At 40.6% G+C, this 21,911-nt stretch overlaps 1 protein-coding gene across 1 annotated transcript in view; it reads left to right on the top strand.

Annotated features, from left to right (window-relative positions):
* Window positions 1-4,997: 4,997 nt before the first annotated feature.
* Window positions 4,998-21,911, top strand: part of C1QL4 (complement C1q like 4) — a 99,136-nt gene continuing 82,222 nt past the window's right edge. Inside the window, exon 1 of the mRNA XM_088480000.1 lies at window positions 4,998-6,010. Within this exon, the coding sequence (XP_088336126.1) occupies window positions 5,447-6,010 (564 nt within the window). The 5' untranslated portion in view covers window positions 4,998-5,446. The remainder of the gene's footprint in view (window positions 6,011-21,911) is intronic.

Below are 21,911 nucleotides of genomic sequence, written 5' to 3'. Positions count from 1 at the left end.
GTTATCATTCCTAAATCAATCACGTTTCACACTCATTCTGTATAATTGCTTTGACAAAAGAGCATAATCCCAGTCATTACTTAAAATAATACCTCAGCTTCTGCAAAATTAATTTAGAACTAACAGTTATCATACTGCATTAATAACCAGATGACTGCGTATATTTCAGTAAATATTTGTTTTGTATGGAGAACCTTGTCCCTGGAAATCAGATATTTGTAAATCAGCATGAGTTGTGCTTGAGTTCTATCATCTGCTGCACCAGAGACCGGACTATCAGGGGGGAGAGAGAGGGACACCACCCGGGGAAGGAGGGAGGCAACCTGGGGAAGGAGGGAGGGACACCACGCGCACCTCCAGGAACTGTCCAAATGCTGAAGTGTTTAAAAGAAAACTATAGCGGTGCTGATCCTGTGTGACCCTACCTGTAACGACACGTAAGATTTATATGTGCAGACAAAGTTGCTAGATGTAGTTATCATCTGAATAAATATCGGTCAACTATAAGAATAATTGTAATAATCGTGTATTTTATGTGGGAGTGCACTAACGTAATGTCTTCCCATAATGATCTTACATCTCCCACACATTCTGACTTGTCAGGTTTTCTTACCTTTAGCATATTTTGATTCCAACACAAACACAAGTGTGGGAACTTTTAATTACTCGCCAGTACTCACTGGGATTTACTGTACTACGGGAAAAGTTATGAGTGCTATTTGTATTGCTAGAGGAGTTCACTGGTCGGCCCTTAACATCTTTTTCATCAAGAAGTAGATTTAAGATTAGCGTGTGTAGGCTTTTCATCAAGTATAAGCAGCCGTGTGAGGGTATGCTGGGATGTGTGATTCCACAAAAGCTAGAGACCCACATGCCCCCGTCAGACTTTTCACAAGTAAAAGTATACAGTACCTGTCCAATACACCATATTAATCACCGGTGGCTTCAGAACTTCTTGGGATTCTCGGTGCATATTTTCTCTACAGTATAACTATTTTTGACATCTGGGACTTTGTAATTAAACATATACAGATATATAAACCTGACATTTCCTATCCCACAGGAGGGAATATAGGATTACTCCACAAGTATAAATGGTAGGTGTATAGGATTACTCCACAAGTATAAGTGGTAGGTGTATAGGATTACTCCACAAGTATAAGTGGTAGGTGTATAGGATTACTCCACAAGTATAAGTGGTAAGTGTATAGGATTACTCCACAAGTATAAGTGGTAAATGTATAGGATTACTCCACAAGTATAAGTGGTAGGTGTATAGGATTACTCCACAAGTGGTAGGTGTATAGGATTACTCCACAAGTATAAGTGGTAAGTGTATAGGATTACTCCACAAGTGGTAGGTGTATAGGATTACTCCACAAGTATAAGTGGTAGGTGTATAGGATTACTCTACAAGTATAAGTGGTAAGTGTATAGGATTACTCCACAAGTGGTAGGTGTATAGGATTACTCCACAAGTATAAGTGGTAGGTGTATAGGATTACTCCACAAGTATAAGTGGTAGGTGTATAGGATTACTCCACAAGTATAAGTGGTAAGTGTATAGGATTACTCCACAAGTGGTAGGTGTATAGGATTACTCCACAAGTATAAGTGGTAGGTGTATAGGATTACTCCACAAGTATAAGTGGTAAGTGTATAGGATTACTCCACAAGTGGTAGGTGTATAGGATTACTCCACAAGTATAAGTGGTAGGTGTATAGGATTACTCCACAAGTATAAGTGGTAGGTGTATAGGATTACTCCACAAGTATAAGTGGTAAGTGTATAGGATTACTCCACAAGTGGTAGGTGTATAGGATTACTCCACAAGTATAAGTGGTAAGTGTATAGGATTACTCCACAAGTATAAGTGGTAGGTGTATAGGATTACTCCACAAGTATAAGTGGTAGGTGTATAGGATTACTCCACAAGTATAAGTGGTAGGTGTATAGGATTACTCCACAAGTATAAGTGGTAAGTGTATAGGATTACTCCACAAGTGGTAGGTGTATAGGATTACTCCACAAATATAAGTGGTAGGTGTATAGGATTACTCCACAAGTATAAGTGGTAAGTGTATAGGATTACTCCACAAGTGGTAGGTGTATAGGATTACTCCACAAGTATAAGTGGTAGGTGTATAGGATTACTCCACAAGTATAAGTGGTAAGTGTATAGGATTACTCCACAAGTATAAGTGGTAGGTGTATAGGATTACTCCACAAGTATAAGTGGTAAGTGTATAGGATTACTCCACAAGTATAAGTGGTAGGTGTATAGGATTACTCCACAAGTATAAGTGGTAGGTGTATAGGATTACTCCACAAGTATAAGTGGTAAGTGTATAGGATTACTCCACAAGTATAAGTGGTAGGTGTATAGGATTACTCCACAAGTATAAGTGGTAGGTGTATAGGATTACTCCACAAGTATAAGTGGTAGGTGTATAGGATTACTCCACAAGTATAAGTGGTAAGTGTATAGGATTACTCCACAAGTGGTAGGTGTATAGGATTACTCCACAAATATAAGTGGTAGGTGTATAGGATTACTCCACAAGTATAAGTGGTAAGTGTATAGGATTACTCCACAAGTGGTAGGTGTATAGGATTACTCCACAAGTATAAGTGGTAGGTGTATAGGATTACTCCACAAGTATAAGTGGTAAGTGTATAGGATTACTCCACAAGTATAAGTGGTAGGTGTATAGGATTACTCCACAAGTATAAGTGGTAAGTGTATAGGATTACTCCACAAGTATAAGTGGTAGGTGTATAGGATTACTCCACAAGTATAAGTGGTAGGTGTATAGGATTACTCCACAAGTATAAGTGGTAAGTGTATAGGATTACTCCACAAGTATAAGTGGTAGGTGTATAGGATTACTCCACAAGTATAAGTGGTAGGTGTATAGGATTACTCCACAAGTATAAGTGGTAAGTGTATAGGATTACTCCACAAGTATAAGTGGTAGGTGTAAACACAGCAACACAAAAACATGTAACAGTCAAATAATGCCAAATTCACCTTGACAGAGACATGTCTATTTGGTGTCTGTAGAGCTTGGTACATTGCACCCACAACCTTCAGAGGTGTAAAATAAAATTAGGTAGACATTTACCCCATGAAGATAATTCTCTGTTCATGTTTTGGAAAACTTGACAAATTCCTATAGACACTTGCAGTAACATATACACCATAAAAAAGTAGCTACCATCATTGGTGGTGATATTAATATTATTATTATAATGATTATTATTATCTTCATCATCATCATTATCATCGTGTGTAACTGTATGCAGTTAGAAAAAAATGTCTGAGAAAATCTGGGGTCATTCTAGAAAAAATAACAAATAAAATGAAATAAAATGCAGAGGAACCCTGATTGGCTGCCCTAACATCACATGGGCTTTGCCTCTTTTCTGCAGAAATGAATATTACTGATCAAGCACAGTACTTAATATATTTGTTCAAATACCTAGCACAGGTGGGATTTTAAAAATAAATGCAGTGGTGTCTTGGGGTTCCTGCAAACTCCCAATGTTTTGAGACTAGCATTATGGACAAAAATCTGGAATGCCATCTGTTTCAATATTTCTTTCTCATAAGATTTACATTTTCCTACAAATACCTTAAATTCAAGTCCATTAAAACTGTTGCTATGTGTCTATAGGGATCTTAGGATAAGTCCTGTGAGACTTTTAGCTTCAGGCTTCATGGGAGTTGTTTAAAACCCGTTACGTTGGCGTACATTATACAATAAAATTATGATATAATATACAATATCAAATATATTACACTGAGTTCAAATGAACTAAATATTGCACACTGCAACTTGTTTAGATTATTAATTGTAACTTTTTGTCCAGTCACAGAGTACACACGTTACTAGTGGATAAGACAAACACAATGCAGGCTGATGGCTTGATCTGCTTTTACCCCTAGTAAGATCTGCTAACTGTATTCTTGAATACTTGTACACACTTCTCTCCCTGTGACCAACTTTGTGATTCAAAACTTTTACACAATAGGATCATGGTAGGTTTTCTTATTGTAGATCATTATATATATATATATATATATATATATATATATATATCTTCGTCTTCTGTAGTAGTTAGTGCCAATAATGTAGATAGGAAGTGAGTGCGACAAACATAGTCTGTAGGTTACAAGTATTAACTTTATAGTTGAGGACATAAAAACGAGCCTTCTCCTCTGCAGGTGATCACCATACAGACAGTATATAAGGGTTGTGTCTGTAAACTGCTTGCTTGGTGTAGTCTGTAAATATGCACAAATGTATGGCAGATTGGAATATTCATACCGATAACAGTTCCTATGAGGAAATAAATGAGGGACCTATGACCTTCTGTATGCAGCCCTGGAAGACACATCTGTCCGGAGCAGCCTTTTTAATTGATTAATTGTTGATTGGGCTGGAATGAGATAGGGTTTATGATCTTTTGCTGCACCCCTAGGTGATTCCTGCTGGATTTGTCAGCTCTTAATCAATCTCTACGGGAGAGAGAGACAGGGAGACACAAGGAAAGAACTTAATTGCGCTGGGATGATACTAGCCCAGCATATAAAACACATCCTTAAACATTACTGCAGACTTGCAAGCTGCTAATTCTCAATAAACAGGTGTGGAAGATGCAGTGAAATAAAGACTTCTATTATTTATAGCTTATATATACTAAACTGTCATATAAAAAAACATATTCAGGCTGGATCTGGGTGATATTTGCAAGTTGTAAACATACAGTGACTTTGCTTGTACCATGGTATAAAGATAATACAGCCCCTCCTCTTCCATGCCCTGAAAGGTACCCTGTCTATGCCAATCTGTTTTTTTTATCATGTAAATGAGGAGAGAGCTAGTTTGCAAAGGATGGGATGGGATCAGACAGTGTGCCTGCAGGCAGCTTAGCTCTCAGCTTCTCCTCCTCCTCATGGCACCAGAGGTCGCTCTGATTTTCTTAAAGACAGTTCACACATCTTTGCCTCCCCAGACCTCCCTTATCGCTTGCATCTAAGCAGAGTTTCACAGGAGCTAGGAGGTGATGCACACATCATGCCCATATGAACTGGCATGAATAAGGGGGCCCTGGAGCAATATAGCTGCAATCTAGGCTACAGAAGGATACTCAACCAGACAGGAATAAGTTCCCACTTCCTCTACGCCAAGCGTTAAACTCTGAAAACTGGCAAAGGATCCAGCCAAGGACTACCTGTTAGGTGGCCAACAGGTGGCACTTCCCTACACCTCTCCCTGAGCTTGGTGCTTGGCTTAGGAGGGTATTCTTGGTTTTCCCCTCTGGGTTTGTCCTTAAGAAGTTTTCACCATTACTTCCAAAAGTGAAGAAGATTTCCTAGCCCTGGCAGCGTCCAGGCTGAGCCGCAGGAAGAGGGTGATTGGTGCGGCCATAGGGGTGGCGATGGTACTTATCCTGCTAATAGCCATCCCCTTGCTGGTCAGCAGCTCTAAAAGCAGCTCCCACTATGAGATGTTGGGGAGCTGTAGGATGGTCTGTGACCCCTACACCCCGCAGACACATGGGGCATCCTCAGCCGAGGCCAGCCAGGAGTATGCGGTCATCTCTCCACCTCCTCATCTGCAAGCGGACAAAGGGGATCAGGGCAAGAAGGGAAAATCTGGAATCAGAGGATTACCGGGTCCTCCTGGGCCACCGGGTCCTAAAGGGCCTCCTGGGGAACCAGGCCGACCAGGACCACCTGGCCCACCAGGTCCCGGGCCAGGGGGGTACGTCTCCTCCTATTACAGCCCTAAAATCGCCTTCTATGCCGGACTAAGGAAGCCACACGAGGGGTACGAAGTGCTGCGATTTGATGATGTTGTGACTAATGTGGGGAACTACTATGAACCATCCACCGGCAAGTTCACCTGCCCCCTGCCCGGCATCTACTTCTTCGCCTACCACGTGCTAATGAGAGGTGGAGACGGGACCAGTATGTGGGCTGATCTGATGAAGAACACACAGGTAAGGCTACAGAGAGTCACCATCATTGCTGGTTATTCCATCATTGCCCTAATGCCATGCCATATAGAAACATACATACATACGTGTGTGCATACTTATACCATAACGCAGCATGTACAATATTACTTTCCATGGAAGAATATTTTTAGCCATATAATAATACATACTAATAGCAGATCTAACACAAAATAAATCCAGCAGCCTATACCCCTGACCCCCCGACAACCCAAGCACTGTAAAGTTCAGCGGTAAAGTGAGGTAAGAATTTGAACAGGACTGGCATTGTGCAGAGACTACAGGGAGAGTGTGGGCAACAGGTGGGTAACGGGCTAACTACGGGCACTCATCTCTGTGTATACAACTTGTGAGCACAACACTCAAGTTACATCTATCTATCTATCTATCTATCTATCTATCTATCTATCTATCTATCTATCTATCTATCTATCTATCCACATACGCATACACAGATAATGTATTTATATACATACACACATATACACACACACAAACACAACCACACACACATATACACATACATATATACACGCGCACACACACAAACACAAACACACACATACTGAAGGAGGATAACATTTTAATTGTCTCCAGTTGTTTCAAATATTAAATTATTTTGTACGTAATGTACGTAAATATATATTATTTTATTTGTATAGTACATTTGATTGTATTTTGGCAATTGATTCGTTCCCTCTCCTGAGGTTTCATCACAGCTGTAAAGGTCAAAACAAAAGAGATCACGTCTTTTCCAGCATTTTATGAATTTTCGTCCAGTTGTCTACACAGCAGAGTTCCCACGAATTGTAATCTCCCAATTAAATCTCAGCAGGAGAGATAGTAAAAGTCACATTTACATGAAGTCTACCCCCAAATACTGCAGCACAGAGTACATACACATCCTGCACACAGGTGTAAGGGAAGGATTAAAGTCCTCTAGGGACACTGTTAAAACACTCGTTTAGATTCGTTTCATTACAGCATAAATCACTGTAATGTTACACTATTTAACAAAGAGCATATCAATTCCCTGTAAATGTACACATTACTGACTGTTATTGACAAACTGAGATTAATACTGAGCTAATAGACACGCAGTGGCCGTGTAACATACAAAAAGATAGAGGTAATTTAGATGTGTTCTTGAGTTTAAAGACTAACGAATAAATAGGTAATCTCCCTTGGAAGTGATGTCCTAGGGACTTTAAATGCAAGTCTCCTTCCACAGACACCACGGGCAGTGTCCTGAGGTCTGCCTTCCTCACCCTCAGCCACCCACTGACACTCGTAAGAACAGCCGCAATAGGCGTAGCCATGTGGCTAACACCTGGTCCTGGCACTGTCTATTACTGTACATAAAGTTACACGTCTAACTTACGAATACAATATATATTATACATTGTTACATTGAATCATTACTGTAGCAAGATATATACATATGTGTTATATATATATATATATATATATATATATATATATCACACGCATGCATATATAAATCTAGGTATCGTGCAATCTGTGTCTGGCAGAAAATTAAACTTAATTGTTGGGTAGGGAAAACTAATTTAATTTGGATGCATGCAGACTCTTACCCTGAATTATTAAAGTATAGACCTGTACCAAAGATGCAGTGTGTGCATAGAGTATATGCTGCTCATTTGATGGATAGAATTAGATGTATGACATGGGAAGCTGGTGGAGGTGGGGTACCAGCTGCTGTCTGTCCCTTGATGCTCATTAAGTTGCATATTTTATTTGTGTTATTTGTTTAAGGGTCGTGTCTACATTTACGTTAGCTTCGCTCCCCCCAGCACGTAGCTTTTTGGTACTAGTAACAGTATCCTCTCTGCATTGCTCCCTTCTGCAAGTGTCACCTTTTATCTATTAATATCCCAGTGGTGTGAAAGGCAAAAGAGGGCCCTTTATTTAAGTGACAAGGCTCCGGCGCTGCTGCGCAGTGTGTGTAATATGAATGACATGTTGTGTAGCACAGAAGCATCAACACAGATTAAACAGAAATGTTTGTCCTGCAGTTTGAACTGGTGAATATATTATAGCAGCAGAGGCAGTGATCTATGTCCTTCCTCTCTTATACAGTATATCTCATCAAAGTTTTACAAGAAGACGGCACCACTGATGCTAACTCAGTATTAGCAGTGACTCTACTTTATTTGACCCCAGTTTTAGCAGTGTTTATTTTATACCCAGCCTAATTAAATGACACTACAGACATGCTATCCCTGTCACTGATTAGTCTTTTGAGGTTGGTTGGTTGGTTGTTTGAATTAATAAATGTCAGTCAATGTTTTACAGATAGATAGATAGATAGATAGATAGATAGATAGATAGATAGATAGATAGATGGATGAAATTATCTGGCTATAGAAATGTGACAGAAGAGGACAGGTTATGCATTAGAGCATAATATTCATAGGACAGTTTTTCCCTTCCTCGGAATCGCAGCAGGTGAACCATAAAGAACAACAGACAACCTGTTCTGATGGACGACCCTGGGTGGAAATGAGCCGGCAGCGAGAGGGTTAAATCGTTCTGCTGCCAGAGAGGTCAGTTCTTCAGGTGGAGGACTGGGGATCCCAGCCAGGGAACCATTCATCAAGGCGCACAAGGAAGAGATACTAGTGACAAAAGAAGGACAACTCACTTGATTTTCTTGCTTATTTCTTTCACTCGATCATAAGAGCTTAAAATAAATAAATACCATAAACCATATGCACACAAGTCACCTAGTTATCATTACATTTCCTCTTGCTGCAATATCCAGGGTGTTATTACCGTGTGACCTGGTGCAGAGTAATATTGGCCATTTCATGATAAGCAGAGGGTAGCTTGGACAATAGAGGACACACACTAGTTTTATTAATTGGGATAACAGGTGATGAACACCAGCGGCTCGGGTTTGTGTACCCTGATGAGTGATAGCACACACATTGCCTGAATGCAATTGACTACAATAAGACAAAAGCATTATGGTTAGAGGTGTGGGTGATATAACATCCACCAAAAGTTACTCATCTATAGGCTCATATTAATTAAGGACAGAGATTTCTGGTAGTACAGTCAGTGATTATCATCCGTCCCTTGTTATTATATAGAGTAATATAGGCAATGATAGCTATCTCTCAGCAGGGTCTTATTTCTGGTAAGGAAATTAATATATCAGATACATTCTTATCCACGTTTCATCGCCCACAAATTCATGTCCACAGTACTAGGAAACAAGTGGGCACTGGACACAGATTGCTATTAACTTATCTCCTACAATACAAACTCAGGTAAAAGTGTAGTGTCTCCATTGTGTCCGATGTACGATGCAGGCATCTGGGAGCTACATCAATTACATCAATCTTTATTCCCTACCGAATACACATGGGGGTATTATCTATACAATAGGAGGCATGGGGTTATCCAATAGCCTGTTTTTGGAATTGTACCTCATTGTTCTGCCACCTCTGCCTGTTCTTATGCTAATGTGTCAAAATGGGCGTGGTTTATTTTAACTCCAAAGTCATTTTACTAGAATACATGTGATGTCAGTTTTTAACTTATGTTGTAGCTGAATCAGCCCTATACATTACAAAACGTAGAACATCGTCCTGTTGCAGAGCATATAGAATGACTATAGTAATTCATTTTGCTAAGAAAGAACAAAAAAAATCCTTAATATTTTTTTTTATTAATATAAAATGGTTTACAATACTGTCAATTTCATTTAAAAACATTTTTAAGAGCATTTTCAGTCTTAACCATTCTTGCAGCATATGCCCCAGACAGAGGATGAGTGATCATTTTAAAACTATACTCAAATTCATCTATAATTTGTTGTACATCAGTAGAGCTGATCAGTAGAGTTACTGCCATGACTGATGATAAAGAAGAAACACTATATTTACTCATGCACATAAACATAATAAAACAGTTTTTCTTATAAATATGTAAATCATTTTGTTTAAAATTGCAAAAATAAAAATCTGTACACAATATATGTAAATCATACAAAGATACAAATAATAAGTGATGTGCAAGCATCCAGAATTTATTTATTTATAACCAAAGGCAACATAGAAAAAAATTGAGTCCATGGGCAGACATCCATTTTTTTATTTCCATCTCTGTGCGTATTCGTCTTCCCTCTGTTCCATGTTTAATAGGGAAATGCAAGGAAGACAACTGCTCATTATAAAGATCATTGCTCTGTATGGCATAACGCAGGGCCTGTGCACACTGGTACTGGAGGAATCAGATGTCAGTGTAGGGACAAAGGAGAGTCGTACATGCTTCTATCATATCACATCATATCATATATCATATCACATCACATCATCACATCCCTGCTTTGTCATGACTACATTATGCCATAGAGATCTATGAGGTCTATTTACTAAGCCTTGGATAGAGATAAAGTGAATGGAGATTAAGTACCAACCAATCAGCTCCTACCTGTAATTTTTCAAACACAGCCTGTAAAGGGACAATTAGGAGATGATTGGTCGGTACTTTATCTCCATCCACTTTATCTCTCCCATGGCTTAGTGTGATCTCTGTGCCAGTACCCATCTCTCCATTGTTCCCCCTGTCAAAAAATAAAGGGCAGATGAAAATAAAAATGGCCGCTTGCACACTGCATAAAGTGGACAAATCACCATGAATGAACCTGTTATCATTCAACAGCATATTCATTCATTTGTGATGGAAGTTAGACCATGGAATTTCCTACAAAGGGACGTAGTCCTGTCACACTTACTGGATGGATATAAACATTGATTGTATGGGGGGGGTTTTGCAAGTAATTGTATCAATAGTTACAACACAGCAAATTAAACTGTTGGATTTATTGATCAGGGGAATAAATCTGATTACCATGTCTGGAGTCACACTACGCTATAAACCAACACACAAATCTGCTCTAGTGAACCAGTGTATTTGACATTTGAAAACTCCTAAATAAAACACTTAATAAAGGCATTTCTGTCCCCTTACCGTCCTGTGCTATATATTGGCCAATTGTAATACATTAGTAGGTAGAAAGGAAAAGATCTAGTAAATGAGTCAGAGGTCAGAATGTGACCAGTCTGCTATGTTTTACCATCCCTGCTTGTGCGATTGACAGCAAACAAGTACAATCACTGCACAATATGGCTGAGCCATGAAACTGATGTCTGGAGCGTGAACCTATTTATCTATGGGAAAGTTTGCATAATGGAGCAGAAGAACCTTTATACTGCACCACATTACCTCCCTGATTTGTACATAGCCCATTCAGTTTAGATCTTTATAGGGTCTGCAGCCCTTTACCACTTTGTGTAATGTCCTGAAGAACTGTAAATTAGTGCAATCTGATTCTGAGTACAATGGTTCAAAAGTATTACTGCTCAGAAAGTCATAATATAGAATAATCATTATGGGTTATATAATACAAGGCTTGTGAAAATACTGGGAGCACCCTAGGCTGCCATCCTCCCCACCCTTCCAATTACCATCTCAGCATGCAGGAGGAGCAGTGTAATCCTATGCTCATCAGATTGGGAGTGTGGCGCTGGGCTGTGACATTACCCACCATAGCACTGTCACTGAGGAGGAGCAGCAGCCACCAGCTTCACATGTAATCCTACTCCATGTCAGTGGTGCTCAGTGTGGGGGCATTTATAACTTTGTATGTGTAACATTCCATTGCATACTTGCCTCTCCTCCCGATTTGTCCGGGAGCCTCCTGAAAAACAGGTGTCGCTCCAGGCCCCCCGTAGAGGCAGGCCATCCTCCCGGCAGGCACCAACACCTCCACCCCCCACACCCCGTGCGGTTATAAGAGATCACCTGCAGAAGGGGGGGGCCAAGAGACGCAATTCTCCCCAAATTGCTTCAATTTGGCCCTGAACCCTGCTTCACAATGTCAGTAATCTCAGCATTGTGTAGCAGGGGCGGGTACAAAGTGGCACGATCACATGACCATGCCCCCGGTTTGCCCACAAACGCTGGTCACACCCCCTTAATTTGCCAATCTGGCTGCCTCTTCTCTGTATCTTTGTATATGGACCTAGGAAACCTGCGTGGTTTGCACTGGCCCTGGTCGTCCTTCAGTTTGCACTGGGAATTCCGCACTCCTGTAACGTATACTGGCAGCTATAAAGGGCATATATTTTGGAACATATGGAAGGTTTTTTAAAGAGGCGTTTTGTATGTAGGCCGCCTTTGTTTCCAACTGTTTGAGTAGCAAGTTATTGTGTTTACAAAAGTTACCAATTTTACGTACAATGCAGAAGAAATGTGCCTGATTAGGTGCACATTCAGTGGGGAAACACATTAACGTGTGTTCATTGTAGCAACATTATGTGTCATGTTAAAGCTAGCAGACTGGCTACTGTTATAAAACACAATTAATGAAAGCAGACGTAGCAGATATGTAAAATCACTTACAAAAATCACTTTATCTTCTTATCCTCTAAAGAACACAATTATTTTGTGGTTTATGTTAAGCGATGACCCAAAGAAGAGGATGACCTTTAATTCCCTCTACCCAAGGCTAAAGACATCACAATATCATAACAAATACAAAACATTTCATACTGCTCAGAAAATATATTCTCTAACAATAGTAAATTTGAGAACTATTCAGTATTATTCTGATATATGAATCTGTTTTAATTTATTTTATATCATGTCTGGAGGGACTGGTTAAAGTTATAGACCTTTGTGGGCAGTGATGAGATTTTGGTGATTTCGAGATATAAATCTGTAATTTTTTAAAGGTAAAGCCAACTTATTTTTGCCTTTAAAAATGTGCTACTTTAAATCTCAAGGACACAGTGACAAAATCTTGCCACTATCCACAACTCACAGGCTATTGCATTTGGGCCTTTATCATGCTAAGGGAGTGGTATATTAAGTTGTTTGTGGAAAGGTCGACATTCATTAGGTTGACTTGACAATGTCACCATGTTTGTTATGTTGACACTGAATATGTTAACATGTTTAAAATGACGACATTGACCATATCGACATACATCATGTTGACAGAGATGTAATGATGACATTCAGTGGCGTAAGTTCATCCCAGACGCCCGGAGGCAAGGCATCATTTAGTGCCCCGCTATCCCCCATATTTACAGCCCTAAGTCGGATGAATATATTGTGGCTGATGGAGGAGGTGCCCCTTCAGTGCTGGCGCCCGGCGGCAGGCGCCTCCATAGTCTCCCATACTTCTGCCCCTGATGACATTGTTACAATGTCAACAGTGTCTTTTTACTGTCACTCTATCCCTAATGCTAACCCTATCACTAACCATAACACTAATGCACATGTTGACATTTTGACAGTGTTGACATCATATGTCAACATTCTATCCATGTTGGCATTTTCCAAGTGTTGACATTTATTATATCGACATTCTAACCATATCGACATCACAACTGTCGACATTCTGATTTCCACTGCATATCCGTGCTAATTTGCAGGAAGTTATGCATTCTTTTGAATTAAGTGGTTGTACATGTTCTTTGGTTCATGCAGCAGCTGAGAAAAATAAACCAGGCCCACAACAAAAACATATAATCTCTAATGATAGGCCTACATGTCATTAATTACCTGTTATGGTATAAAAGATGGATAGTAAAAAGGTCGACAATGTCTAGATTGACACTAGATGTTAGATAGTCTATAGGTCGACAGGGACAAAATGTCGAAAAAAAATCACACTAAAGGTCAACATGGAAGAATGTCGAAATTTACAAATTGTCGACAGGGTCAAAATGTGGACACAAAAATGGTCGACATACAAATGATCAACTTTTTTTTTTCTAGCCCTAATCACCCTAACTCTTCTCTTGGTGCCTAACCCTCCCTCCTGGTCCCTAACCCTAACTGTAGGGGTAGGTGCCTGATCCTAACCGTCCCTTCTAGTGCCTAACCCTAACCCTCAGATTAGTGCCTAACCCTAACCATCAGGGTAAGTGCCTAACCCTTCGGTAAGTGCCTAACCCTAACAAAAAACAGAAAACATGACCATTTATGTGTCGTCATTTTGATTATGTCGACCATTTGTACCTGTCGACCTTTTTCCATGTTGACCTTTAGTGTGTTGACCTCTTCCTTGTTGACCAATTAACTGTCTAACATGTGGTGTCTATCTAGACGTAGTCGCTCTTTTTACTATCTATCTATAGTCCATATACCGTAAGTACCTTGTCACATGTATTAACTTTTATATATTTCACAGTATATCATGAATTAAACTTTAATGTACAATTATTTTTAGTTAATTGGTCTATATCTGTTTTTCAAGAACCTTCTTTAATGCCAGTAATATATATATTGTTATTAATTAACAGTTATTTTGTGTAGTTACTACAATATTTTGCACCGCTTTTACATCAGTCCCCAGTGGAGCTTACAATCGATTTTTCTTGCCACAGGGACACACAAAAACTTGGATTAATTTTGGCAGAAGCCGATAAGCCTGCAATTATGTCTTTTAGAGTGGAGGAATCCATGCAAACATGGAGAGAACATGCAAACTATGCACAGACAGGATCCTGGACAGGATGGAAGCCATGACCCAAGCTCTATTAGTCAGCAATGCTAAGAACTGTGCCACTGTGCTGCCAACCCATATAGCATCATCTATCTAACAAACTTATAAAAAATATATTTATATTGCTGATATAATGGCATACTGTTACGTGTGAACGTTGTGTTTAGAAGAAAGTGGGTCTCTGACCACTGACACCAGAGAAAGAAATCAAAAGTGCACAATCCAGATTGTAGTAGCTCTGTCCTTCTGAAGACCTCTAATGGAAGAATCACTCTAGATTGACTGCTAGTAAAAATGACTGTGCTCTACATAACCTGCCTCACTTGAGACCAAGACAAAGCTTGTTGCTCCAGTTTCCTATATTTAATGCAAATGTATTTTCCAAAGCGTATACATGTTAAATAGGATGTCATTTAGACAGGCCTTACAAGGTCTTAATATAGGACATGATTTCTGGATGTGTGGGTGCAAAAATGTAGCGATATAGGACCAATCAGTATGTAGGACCTTATATAAATAAATACAATGGAAAAAGCTCTGGCGACATAAGTCATACACCCCAAAACATTGAGACACTTTTCTTAACACTTAAGTTTGTCTACTTACGATATGGTAATTTTGGTTGGCTTGTGTCATTTATTGCACCTTTGTTAATCAGTTACTTTAACATAGTTTCACTTATGTGTCTAAGGGGCCTATTCATGATCACTAATGGGCCTGTTACACATGCCCACACACGCTAGTTTCCGCAAGTTTTAAGTAAAGGGCCCATTCATTATTACTGGCCTATTATACAGCAAACTCCAAAAACCAAAAGTTTTTGGAGTAGCTTATAGAAACCAACACCATCTTCAGATGACATTGGTATCTGCGGCCTGCTCCTTCCTATGGGAAGGAGGTCCGGGTTTGTGAAAAGGAATGCGATTGGATCCCTCCGCCGCCTCTACATGGTGACCCTGTGGCTGTGCGCATGTTTGACCTCAGATCAGCACAGCACAGGTTATTAAAATTGCTACTTCGGTAGCAGTGTTAGGGGATCGCAGAGACAGCTGCTTTTCGGAACAGCTGTCCTCTCACCAGAGCAATAATGCATTGCTCCGATAATTCAGTAAAATTAGCAAAACTGTGGCTTAATGTGTGTATCTTGAGATGCATGTATCTTACTATAGGATCTATTTATCAATGATTACATACATGTCAAAGCCGGATGATTGGCTAAGACAGAATCTGCTAAAATTAAAATCTGCACAAAGCCATTTTGCGAATGGCAACGCCATTTTAGCGAATCTCACATATTATAAGTACATACGGCAATGCTATTGTTTAGCATTGTGCGATTCCCACGCAATAGAACAATGTTAAAAGTCCTCATTATATAAATACATACATTTACTAAAACATTTAATATGAACAACCCTGTAAAACACGTACCACGGTGTACTCCACAAACACGTAGTCGCACAATGCTAACTAGCGTCTTTCCTTAATATCGTTACACTTACACTTTGCACACTTACATAGGAAGGTTCCCTAGCATTAAGGTTAATATCCGAGGTTTTATTCATTATTAATTATGTAATAAACGACTGTATTTAAGATCTCAGGTTTAGTACATGATAAGCTGACCGTGTTTGGTGCAATTCTTAACCACTGTTTATTTGCAGATTTCCATCGGCAAGGAAATCGCCTGGGAATTATGGATCATAGAGAGATAAGTATTGAAATGTACTCTGTTTATGTAATGTAATTAGCCTGTTTAGACTTGTTCTTCGGCAGGAAAACGGACACAAAGGAGCTGTTAGAGGCTGAACTATTACAATACAAACTGACCTATGAACTGCATCGTAACAGGAGAACCAGGAGGAATAACCAATTGGATTATGCCAACTTGTCTTATTGTATTGCCTATCTCTGCAAGGGTTTATATGCAAGCACCCTGAATCTGCTAGTCAGGCATCTTTTCTTTGCTGTTGACGGAGGTTTCATAGTTGATGCCGGGAATCTGGATTCAGAGCGCATGCGTATGTATTGACTGTACCTAGTGATAGTATAATCTGTTTGCGCTAATTGTATTTAGATCACAGCGTGTAACTATCTGCTTTTTGGTGAATAATATCTTTTTGTGCTTTGGAAACACAATCAAAGTCTGGAAAGCAATTATTTCTTGTGCGACTTATAACGCTAAATAGCGACATTTAGGGTGTATAGATAGGTAGGAATTCATAGTTGGGGGCTCATAGTGAAATCACGCTACCATTCATACGGGAACACACGGTTATCAATCTCTCAGCAAAGGGTGGAGGCGCCATACGCAGGAAAGAGCGCATTGTGCCTTCGAATACCTGCTACCACTTTGTTGCTGAGAGACCGCTATCCGTTATTGTGTGAGTTCAAAGAGCGCTGATTAGAATCCAGGGACCAGGAAGGAAAAAGTTTGTTTTCCTTCTTTGATAAAACTTCATGCTAAAAGGGGAAGTCGCACAATAGCGTAAGGGTAATAATACGTTTTGTGTAGCGGTCGCATTATTGTGTATGCGATTAGTCGCACAATAGCGTATACGTATTTCCTGTATTGATGCCGCATGTTTAAACAGAGCCATTGAGATTGCATTGTGATACTGATAGCGTGATAGTATTGTTTTAAATATCTTAGTCGGTGCTGCCATATCTGGGAAAACGCTTATTTTCCTGCGCAGGAAAAAGGTGTGTAACAGTGAACGTGTGTTGGTAGGGGTAACATGTTCCCTAGCTAGGGTTATCATAGGACCGTTAGGGGCTAGGTGCCTGGTGTCGGCCTAGTGGTTCGGTAGTAGATACCGGAGTCTATACACACAGCAGGTGTAGTTGTTGTTGTTTGTGTTAGGTATCGGCTCTCAGTGTGATCGCAGCATCCAGTGATCAGTTAGGGTTATTGGGCATTGTGATTGAACCGCACGGTTGTGGCATATTGTGATTGTGAGTTGTGGTGGACGAAATCACTGAAAAGGGTAAGTGTTATTGGAATGCTTACATGCTAGCAGTGCAAAGTACTCGAAAAGGGATTAGGTGCATGGAAGCTGCCTGGTTATTCTTCCATAGGTGTGTGTGGGTGCATCCTGTTAATATCATCCACAGGTAAGTGAAAGTAGCCTTGACATTCTTTCACCGATTTAAATCTCTATTGAAGAGTTTAGTGTTATTTTCCCAAAATGGGAGCCAAGCAAAAGGTAGAGATGTTAGATGATGTGCTGCTCTTGAAAGCGCTGATTGGTTTGGCACGGCATATAATGCATACTAAGTACGGTGCGTATGCAACTATGTACTGTGATGTATGGTTTAAGATGACGAGAATGAGTGTTAAACCTTTTCCCAGAATTGCTAGCTTTGATAAGGAGGTATTGAACAATGTCCGAGATAGCATCTGTACGGTGCTCTCTCGAAAGAAAAAGATAAAGTATAACGATTGTTTAAAGCTATGGCAGCATGAGGGGGATATGTGGCTTAGGGGTGTGCATGCAACGCAAACCAGCGTTGCATGCACGATGCAGGGAAGTGCGCACGCAGCGCTAAACAGCGTTGCGTGCACGCCACAATATAGCGCACACACACAACAAGTTAGCGTTGCGGAAGGTAATGTCAGTAGTCCACGGGCACCACCACCGCCCTATGCGGATGGGAGTGAAGGTACAGTCAATGTAAAATCCCATAAAAATGTAACATGTAACCTTTACCCTCTCTTAAGTAATTATAAGGAACATGTTGATGATGTAGATGATGACCCTGTTGTGATGTATGCTCTCTCCCATGTTGCACAAATTTTAAATGTACCACCACAGCAAGCACAGGTAGCTGCCTCACTAGTACCAGAAATGGAGGTAGCCCCACCCATACAGGAAGTATTAACCCCCGCTTTAACAGTAGCAGAGATTATTAATACCGTATGTAGTAGCAGTAGGCTGTACTCTCAACTAGGTAATTCGGCCAAAGGTAGCATTATGGCAGGCATACATCCTGTCCGGACAATAACTGTTCCCAATGGGAATCCGGATGCGAAGGGTGTGGTGCACACAAGAGATGTAGTGATGCATTGTCCTTGGACAGGAGCTGAACTAAATTCCATAATGACCGACTTCCCTGACCCTAAGAAGGAATTAGCAAAATGGCAAAAATTTGTGAAAAACTTGGGTAATGCTCACAAGCCAACCAATAAAGATTGGCGAGTGGTGTTTACGGCGTGTCTTCTGCACAATACCGACGTGAAAAAGTTTATCATGGATTGCATATTGGAGGGAGACTACCCCTTAACAGACGAAGATAACCAAGGTACCATTAACCGCATAATAACTCAATTGGGTGTATATTTTTCGGTAGTAGTTAACTGGAGTAAAATGTTCACCATAAAACAAAAAGAGAGTGAATCTGCAGAAGATTACTGTACCCGAGCTCTGCAGATAATCACCCAGTACAATGGGATAGAAGATATTAAAGATAGCACTCACCATAGGGAAATGGTCATCACAGTACTTATGGATGGTCTTAAAGACAATCTAAAGACCTGAGTCCAGACCTCTACCTGGCTGGAGGGGAGTTACTGTAGACACACTCAGGGAGTCTGCTATTTAGCACGATAAAAATATCCTCAAGAAGAGAGAGACCCAGAGCGAGAAGCTAATGGCTGTTAGCATTGAAGCTCTAGAAGGAATGAATATACCATCACAGCCACCAGACACACATGCACCTGCACAGCTACACGCCCTCACCAATCCTGCACACCACAAACACAGCCCTACCCCACTTATCACAGACCACAAAACCCATACTACCCGCAGCCACCATATTACCCTCAAAATTCTTACCCACACTCACAATCTTTCTCTACTGCCCAACCCACACAACAATCTTTTCCCCCACCCCACTCACGAAGGTGTTTTAACTGCAACCAAGTGGGACATGTAATTAGGCACTGTAAGGTGAAGAGGGTAGGACCCCCTAACCAGGTAGTCCCTAGATATCCACATAAGGAATATATGCAGAATGCAGGGAATGTTCCACAGTCACCTGCTCCAGTTGTGGCCTTAAATGCTGTATTGGAGAGTGAAAGTCAACGCTAGGGGGCAGGTTACAGCCAGTCAGGTTAACTGGGGATGTTAGAGAAGAACCTGTAATGATAATTGACGTAGCTGGTACTAAACATTCTTTTCTTGCAGACACAGGGGCGACCAGACCAGTGATAAAATCTCCATATAATTTACAGATGACCAGCGAAACAGTACCAGCAATGGGTGTATCGGGTAAAGTGCAACATTATCCTTTAACCAAATCTGCAGAGGTTACTATCGGTCCATTGCATACCAGGCATTCCTTTCTCCTGGCAGCAGCGGCCCCTACTAACCTACTGGGAAGGGATTTTTTATGTAAAATGGGATGTGTCATTTATTGTACCCCTGATGTTATATTTCTAGATATCCCAGAGAGAGTTGCGCACGAGGTGAGGGATATATTGGACACTCCCCAAAGGTTAATGTTTCACTCTACTGTTTCAGATAAAAATCCATCTCAATTAGAACAAATGTTATCTCAGATACCGGGGTCCCTCTGGACCAAAGATGGACAGGACACTGGATTGATGGCAAACATAGCTCCAATAATGGTAAATTTAAAAAGCAGTAGGCAAGCTCCAAAAATTCCCCAGTACCCATTAAAACAGGAGGTAGAGATAAGGGTTTATCCCATAATTGAGCATTTATTACAACAGGGAATTTTATTCCGTACAGCGAGTGTAGCCAACAGTCCCATCTTTCCTGTGAAGAAAAGTGGTGTGAGGGGTTATAGGCTGGTACAGGACCTTAGAGGGGTTAACAAGGTAGTAGAAAGCCAATTCCCCATAGTGCAGAATCCAGCTGTCATTCTTATGCAGATTCCACCAAATGCAACCCATTTTACTGTCATTGACCTCTGTTCTGCTTTCTTCTCTGTCTCTCTTCATCCTGACTGTCAGTACCTATTTGCATCTACAGACAGGTAGGTACAATACACATGGACACGATTGCCCCAAGGTTTCATAGACAGCCCCAGTATCTTCTCCCAAGCCTTACACGACTGTTTACAATCTTTTCAACCTGCCAATGGATCTGTTCTAATACAATTTGTGGATGATTTATTGTTGTGTTCTGATTCATTTATGTCATGTTTAAATGACACTAAACTTTTATTGCTTCATCTCTCGCAAACAGGACACAAGGTTGCTAAGGACAAACTACAGCCATGCCAGTCCAAGGTTAAATACTTGGGACATTGCCTAACCCAGGGGTTACAACATCTGACCACTGACAGAATCCAAGCCATACAGACCATGACACTGCCGCAGAACCAACAGCAAATCCGTAGCTTCTTGGGAATGTGTGGATAATGCAGAATGTGGATCCCAGGTTTTTCTATTTTTGGCCTTGCCATTACAGGACTTAGTCTCTTCCTCAAAGCCCGATCGTGTCATACACACAGAGGAAACAGAGCAGGCTTTCCTTAATCTTAAGGATAGTCTGACAAGAGCACCAGCATTGGGAATACCTGATTATGAAAAAACTTTTGATAGTGTACTGTACAGAAGATAATGGTTGTGCAGCAGGTGTCCTCACACAAAAACATGGTGATGCCAGTAGACCCGTAGCATACTACAGTACACTATTGGACACTGTGGCAAGATCACTCCCAACATGTTTAAGAAGTGTAGCAGCAACTGCTCTATTGGTCAGTAAGAGTGAGGATGTAGTATTAGCCCATGATATGATTGTTTATACACCCATGCTGTATCTGATTTGCTGAATTCTGCCCAAACCAGACATGTCTCCTCAGCTAGGTTCACAAAATGGAAACTAGCCCTAATAGCACCTGCAAACATCACCATCAAACGGTGCAGTACATTAAATCCAGCAACATATTTACCATATGTGCAACATGATGCACAAAGGGTGGAGAGAGGTGAGCCGCTGGAGGAAGGTGAGTTCTGCAGGTATATTGATGCACATGATTGTATGGAAAATCTGAATCAGACCTTTACTGCAAGACCTGACATACGGGATGCACCTTTAGAAAATGTAGTTGTGACATTTTACACGGATGGGAGTTGTCATAGACAGACTGACACTGGAGAGTTATGTACATGTTATGCTGTGTTACCAAGAAGAGCGTGTGAATTAGCAGAAGGCAAATCTGCTAATATCTACACTGACTCTAGGTACGCCTTCAGGGTGGTACATGATTTTGGTGCTCTATGGTGTCTGAGAAATTTTATGACAGCAGCAGGCACACCAGTCACACATTCCAGGCATATAAAAGGACTACTGACAGCGATCCAATTGC

This window comes from Taudactylus pleione, unplaced genomic scaffold, assembly GCF_031769625.1.
Source record: "Taudactylus pleione unplaced genomic scaffold, aTauple2 ptg000005l, whole genome shotgun sequence".
Lineage (NCBI taxonomy): Eukaryota > Metazoa > Chordata > Amphibia > Anura > Myobatrachidae > Taudactylus > Taudactylus pleione.
Note: the sequence above shows the minus strand (reverse complement) of the source record. Positions and strands in the feature narration are given on the sequence as shown.